The sequence below is a fragment of the Boleophthalmus pectinirostris genome, unplaced genomic scaffold (genome assembly GCF_026225935.1).
Source record: "Boleophthalmus pectinirostris isolate CB_2022bp ecotype Guang Dong unplaced genomic scaffold, ASM2622593v1 HiC_scaffold_15, whole genome shotgun sequence".
NCBI classification, from domain to species: domain Eukaryota; kingdom Metazoa; phylum Chordata; class Actinopteri; order Gobiiformes; family Gobiidae; genus Boleophthalmus; species Boleophthalmus pectinirostris.
Window position 1 is genome coordinate 8,917,476 of NW_026571070.1, and position 6,936 is coordinate 8,924,411.

The following is a 6,936-nucleotide window of genomic DNA, read 5'->3' on the forward strand; positions in this document are numbered from 1 at the left end:
TTCTCCTTCTCAATCTCCTCCTTAAAGTTGTTCATGTTCTGGCTCCGGTACGTGAGGAACTTTAAAGTCTCCAGGTGCTCAATGCTCGCGTCCATGTTTGGACAACTTCCATAAACACAGAGACGCTCGCTGCGGTTGACGTCGTCGTGTCTCCAGTGCACATACGGGACACTTTCGGGCCGTTTAAGGTTCACACTGGAGATCACATACAAGTCACATTTAACTGGAAATGTGAACAACCTCACAAAAACATCGGATTACACAAAAAAAATCCGAACTGAGCATTAAGCCCTGCAGTCTGAACGTAGCCTAAGACACTTAGAAAAAAAATTCAGAGAGGTTGTAAAAATCTGGAGTGGCCAATTATAAAATAAATACGAAAAATTTCCATGAATTGGTGAAGTAAAATTCTCACGTTTTATTTCATTTCAGGAAAATAAATCATTCAAAATTACCCCCCCCCCAAACAAACAGACCTGGAGTTGTGTTTTGTTTCATTCACACTGTTCCACTTTGTGATGTCATACATACAAAACACAAATACTATGCAAAAAAACAAAAGGTTAAAACTAGGGGTGTAACAATAACCGAATTATCGTGATATCGTATCGTCAAAAAGTCTCTCTGTAATATCGTGGACCATCACAATATATCAAATCACAAGTTTCTTTGCTTAAATTCATTGTTATGGTGCAGCAATAGCTACAAAACTTGTTCCATGGCATTTAAATTACATGTCAGATCTGTGGAGAGGCAAGCTGATTCACATTTAGCTATTTAAAACACCTGATTTAATAAATACAAGATACTATAAAAGTTGAGTGTGTAAATAAATTAAAATATCTGTAAGCTGGAAATACAAGATCAGTAGGTCACGCATTGTTTTTTCAAACAAAATAGTGATGTATTAAAAAACAAATCTTAATAAAGGTGCATTGTGTAACTTTTCTGGTGGAGGGTCCGTCAGATGCTTTTCTCCGTGAAGATGTTGTTGCTTTGTCTGGAATGTTTCACAGTGTGGCATTAAACCTTTCTATCTTCGTGGAGTCCAAACCAGACCAAGTTACAGGTCGGATCTGTGCATTTTTTTTTTTTTTTTTTAGCCGTTTTGAGCTGTTTAATGTTTTAATGACGTATCCATAGAAACAAGCAGGCGACGGACCCCCAACCAAAAAGTTACACAGTGCACCTTTAACACTAAGACATTTGCAAGAAAAAAATCAGACAGGTTGTAAAAATCTGGACACCGGTGGCCAATTACAAAACAAATACAAAAAATATCTATGAGTAAAATTCTCACATTTTTAACTTAAATTCATTTCAGGAAAAGAAATTACCCAAGAATCTCAATAAAAGGCTAACAAAAAATAATAAAGATGATAATTTTCCAGGCACTAGTCACAAGTCCTCATCACAAACAGACCTGAAGTTGTGTTTTGTTTCATTTACATATTTAACACATAAACTGTTCCACCTTGTGATGTCATACTGGAAATGCTCCACTGAGTTTTTAAATTTCATACTTCTTCCAAAACAAAACAAAAGGTTAAAAATAGGGGGTGTAACAATAACCAAATTATCATGATATCGCATCATCAAAAGTCTCACAATAATATCATGGACCATCACAATATATCGAATCACAAGTTCCTTTGCTTAAATTCATTGTTATGGTGCAGCAATAGCTTAAAAAAACAGAGGGAACTACATGGACCATGATCCTTTGCTCCATTTTGGTGCAAACTACAAGAAGAAATAACAGTTCTAAGCACTTTTAAGTCTTAGTTGGATTAAGTCTTGTCCAGGCATTTTAAGAGGAGAAAGTAGCATATTCACAATTTTGTTAGTCTCCACAAAATATCGCAATAAATATTGTACCGTGAGATGTATATTGTGAAAATTTCATACTGTGAGATTTGGATATTGTTACATCCCTAGTTAAAAGGGTAGATTTTTCCTTGAAAACTACCGCTACATGACATCACAAGGTGGAACAGAGCATTAAGAGCCTAATAAACTCTCTACTCAAACATGGTGTGAATGAAACAAAACAACTCCACGTATATTTTTAATGAGGTAACAACATTATAACTAGGGATGGGCATGATTAGTCGGCTTATCGATAACTGATCATTAAGAATTTCGTTGATTACGTTAATGTCTAATCGACAAACTGAATGTAGATTTCTGTGCGTAGATACAGTGCAAACACTGGAGTTGGCTGATGTGGCTCTACAGTGGTTATTGTTTATATGTTGTAAAGTTGAGTTTATTTATGCAGATTAGTAATAGTAATAATAATGATGATACTTATTATTTAAAAACGTTAATGATTAATCGATCGCTACTTCTCCCAACAATCAATTAATACAATTTCACTGAATGCCCATCCCTAATTATAACATTCAATTTTGTGTAATATAGGACCTTTAAAATCTACTCCGGCTTCATTCAGTCTTGAACCGTTTCACGTCGACTCGGTGTAGTTTGATTTCCAGTGTTTTCAACGAAACATCGTCAGTTCTTCTGAGTCTAATTTCAAGTCGTTTTAATGAGAAGTTAGTTAAGGAGGATTTCTTTGCTTCATCGCTGCTCGTCCGCCTCCCTTTACAGTCCAACTCCAGGTGGTTTCTCCGCGTTCGAGCTGTGAGGAAAGCCTTGCCGCATCGCTCACACGGAAAGATCTTGTGTTTGGTGTGAATTTTGTGATGCTTTCTGTACAACGCCATAGTTCTAAAACACATACCACACTTCTCACATATGAAAGGTTTGCGTGGGCTTGTTTCCGAGTGCGTTTCGAGATGGTTCTTCAGCTTATACAGACGATCGAATCTCTTCTCACAGTAGTTGCATTTGTGAGGCTTCTCCCCGTGCGTGTACTTGTGGTCCCTCAAACTGCTTAGAAGTTGAAAAGCCTTCCCACACTCGTCGCACACATGCTCCTTCACGTCTGTATGCGTGATTTTATGTCTGTTCAGACGTGAATTTTGAGCAAAACCCAAGCCACAGAGGTCGCAGGTGTGTGGCTTTTCCCCGTGTGAAGTCATGTGCAATTTCCAGCTCATTCTCAAATAAAAAACTTTGCCGCACTGTTCGCAAGGGTACTCTGTTTTTTTCGTGTGCATGTTTATATGGTTGCGCAGAGAGTCAGTTCGGGTAAAAGTCTTGTCGCAGTATTCGCAGTTGTATCGCTTGTTCTCGTGATGTGTTTCCACGTGCAACTTGAGTCTACTCGGCGTCTTAAAGGCTTTGCCACACTCGGTGCAAACGTGCGAGGGAGCCGAATGCGTTCTTTCATGGCATTCTAACCTGCTTCGTGTAGGGTAGCCTTTTCCGCACGTCGCGCAATGAAACAATCCAATTCCGGCATGCTTCCTTTTATGGTCTTCCAAGCTGACTTTCGTTAGTAAAACTTTTCCACACTCGTCACACTGGAAGCTGACCTTTTCCCGACGGTCCTTGTGTGAGCGTTGGTGTCTGCGTAGTCCCACTTTATCCAAAAACGCCTTGCCACACTCGTCACAAACATGCGTCCTCTCTCCTCTGTGGATGCGCTGGTGCGTTTTCAAAATAGTCGCGTTTTTATATTTCTTCCCACACTGATCACACGCGAAGGCTTTTTCTCCGGAGTGAACCATCGCGTGTTTTGTCGCATCGCTGCGCCACCGAAATCTCATCCCGCATTCTTCGCACGCAAACTGCCTCTCTTCGTGGTATCTTCTAATGTGATGCACCAAAAAATTATTATTAGGGAATATTTTACCACACTTGTCGCATGGAAATTCCGTGTTTGAGTGAGTTTCTCTGTGTTCCTTCAAATGTTTCAACAGTTTAAAAACCTTCCCACACACTTCGCAAGGAAACGGTTTATCGTCACTGTGAGCGAGTAGATGCCTCCTCAGCTCTGCCACTGTTACGAATATTTTACTACACTGATCACAGTTGTACAGATCCTTGCCTGTGTGCAGTTTCTCGTGGACCTTTAGCCTGTGCTTTGACGTAAAAGACTTCCCACACTCCTCGCATTTGTGTAATCTTCCATTATGGGTCATTTCGTGGATTTTCCTCTTGTGCGAACTCGGGAAAGTTTCGTGGCACTCGCTGCAGGGGAAGCTCACGGTTACATGAGTTGCTTGGTGCGTTTTGAGGTCAGATTTGAGGGTAAAAACCTTGAAGCAGTCGTGGCATCTGTGCTCCACTCCACTGTGCATCTTCTCGTGCGATTTTAACGCGTCCTGAGATGTGAAGCGCAGCCCGCAGTCCTCACAGGTGAAGGGGCGCTCCGTTTCTGAAGCCATATTGCCACAGTTGAGCTCAATCTGTAAAATGTAAAACAATTGTTAAGAAGTGTTTTAAAAATTGTGTAACTTTTCCAGTGGAGGCTCCGTCAAATGCTTTTCTTCGTGGAGATGTTATTGCTTTGTCAGGAATGTTTCACAGTATAGTATTAAATCTTTCAACCAGACAAGTTACAGCTCAGATCTGTGGGGAGGTGACCCCACTCACAGTCAGAATGCCTGTTTTTCTAGGTATTTTTGAGCAATAAATCCATTTTAATTTAATAAATGCATAGTACAGCTGTTTAATGTCATACTGTGGAACATTCCAGACAGAGCAATGACGAACCACCAAACAAAAAGTTACACAGTGCAGCTTTAAGTTCACATTAGAGCTGTGCAATTAATCAAAAATAATGGAATCATAGTGTTTATTGAAACCACTGATTACAAAAAATGTGATTTTAAAGTATTATTTACACCACTATTTCCTAAACGTTTTTTCTAGGGACCCAAATTGACCACGACACAAGTCAATAGACATTATTCGTAAATCACAAAATAAAGGTGGATTATTGAACATTAATGAGGATATTTTATTGTTGACTGAGTGATCGTGTCTCTCTGAACAATTAGTATTACTCAAGTTTTAAACAATGAAAAACGGTAATTGAAGCAGCAATAAAAAGGATCCATATGTCGCCTATTTGGACTTTAAATGTTGCCCATTTCTTTTTCTTTTCAACTTTCAATTGAAGCAGCAATATTGGAACAAAATAGTAAAAAAATAATAATTACAAAAAGATTAGAAATGATACAAAACAGGTCTTAACATCTCAACATTTCTCATGAGATAAGGGGGCCTGTCTGTGTTTTTGTAGCGTGTTCCAGTTCGGTGTAGTATAGGAGAGCGCAGCAGCAAATCAGATGCAGCGTTCAGTCTGTTTTTGTGCTTTATCTTCATTTTTGTGAGGACAAGATATTCTGACAAAATGCTAATCCAGAATGACGATAAGGTCTCAGATCCACATACACAGCTGTATATTGCAGACCTACATGCAGATCGTGACAAAGTGACCCCAAAAAAATGTCTTGTGACCCACCTGAGGGCCACAACCAAGTCTTTGGGAAACAATGATTTACACTGCATTACTTTCTATGGGCACGCATATGATTTTGTGAGTAAAAAAGTTGCAGTGGGCTTTTTACTTGTAAAATACGCTTTTAATGAGTCCATATAATGAGATTTCTGATCTATGTTATACAGTATTGTTGTTTCTTCATCAAAAACATACCTGCTGTTGTGTTGTTTTTCTTATTTCATTCACACATGTTTAACACACAAATCCATCATATTTAGGCCGATTTCTTTTCTCAAACAGAAAACGCTCTGTTCCACCTTGTGATGCCGTGAGGTAAATCTCTCCACTGTGTTTTTAAACTCCACACACCTTCACTGGAATCACTTGGATGATATCAGAGCTGGAATTGCCAAACTCAACTGAACTAAAGGTAAAAAGGAGCTGTTAACTTGAAAACTGCTGCTTCATGACATCACAAGGTGGAACAGAGTGTTTTGAGTTTCGAAGACTTAGAATAATTATAAAGGGTTACTCAAACAAAACACAACTCCAGGTCTGGTTTTGAGGAGGTAACAACACGCCTTAAAGCTCACAAGAGTCAGTTTTGTATAATATAGGACTTTTAACCAAGCAAAGTCCTTTTTTGTGCAAGGAACGTCCTCAATTTTAATTTAACTTCTGTTTTTTTTTTTTTTTAATGATTGAGAAGTCTTCAGATCAAATCAGATTTATTTGTACGGCACATTTAAAACAGCCAAAGCTTACCAAAGTGCTGAACAACATTTATAGTGAAATAAAAAATACAATAAGCAATATAATAAGCAAACCAAGCCGAATTATAATACTAAAAATAATAATAACAGCAAAGGTGCCATCTATTCCTAACATATTAATAGGCTATACAAGATGTATTTATTTTATTTATTTTATTTATTTATATTGGTATTTCAGTTCTCATTTAAAAAGGCAGCAATTCCACGTTTAATCTGTGGAGGAAATTCTACTAAAGCTGAATCACTGGAGTCCTTGTGATTTGTTAATTGCGACTATTCACGTTACGATGTTGATTGCGATATTTTTTGCAGCGTCCTCGTCTCGTGCGTGCCGTTTTACACTGACAAAGCGTGTCAAGCGAGTCAAAAAGTGATTTACCTTGACCAAACTGCAGGAAAGAGTCAGATAGTTTTCTAATTTGCAGGCAGACGATCTTTGTGAGTATTTCTTTGTCTCTGCGGTGAAAGCGGTGAGCACGTGGAGGGGTTTCTGCAGATCGAGCGTGTTCAGGAGCTGCTTTGCGTTGAATTAAAAATGAAAACAAACTGACTTCCTGTTTATTTTCTTTCTCCGGTGCTTTCAGAGTGCAGTTGTCCATTTACAAACTGTATACCGCCATCTAGTGTCCCAAGCGGAGAATGCAACATCATGAATTTATAATAAAACTACGACTTAAAAATCCTTTCTGACGCAAAATTTTTTCTTGAGCTTTTAGCCATGTTATAATGTTACCTCATCAAAAAAAAAAAAAAAAAAAAAAAAAAAACATACCTAGAGTTGTGTTTTGTTTCGAGTAATCATCC

General features: G+C 38.4%; 1 protein-coding gene across 1 annotated transcript; it reads right to left on the minus strand.

Annotated features, from left to right (window-relative positions):
• Positions 1-466: 466 nt before the first annotated feature.
• On the minus strand, positions 467-6,645 carry LOC110158335 (oocyte zinc finger protein XlCOF6-like). The gene is made up of 2 exons (XM_055151267.1): positions 6,512-6,645; positions 467-4,319 (listed from the first exon to the last, which is right to left on the minus strand). The coding sequence occupies exon 2, from the start codon at positions 4,296-4,298 to the stop codon at positions 2,448-2,450; it is 1,851 nt and encodes a 616-aa protein (XP_055007242.1). The 5' UTR covers positions 4,299-4,319; positions 6,512-6,645; the 3' UTR covers positions 467-2,447.
• Positions 6,646-6,936: the final 291 nt, after the last annotated feature.

What these genes read in the sequence shown, in the direction of transcription:
- LOC110158335 (XM_055151267.1), bottom strand. Translation starts at nt 4,298, where the DNA reads ATGGCTTCAGAAACGGAGCGCCCCTTCACCTGTGAGGACTGCGGGCTG.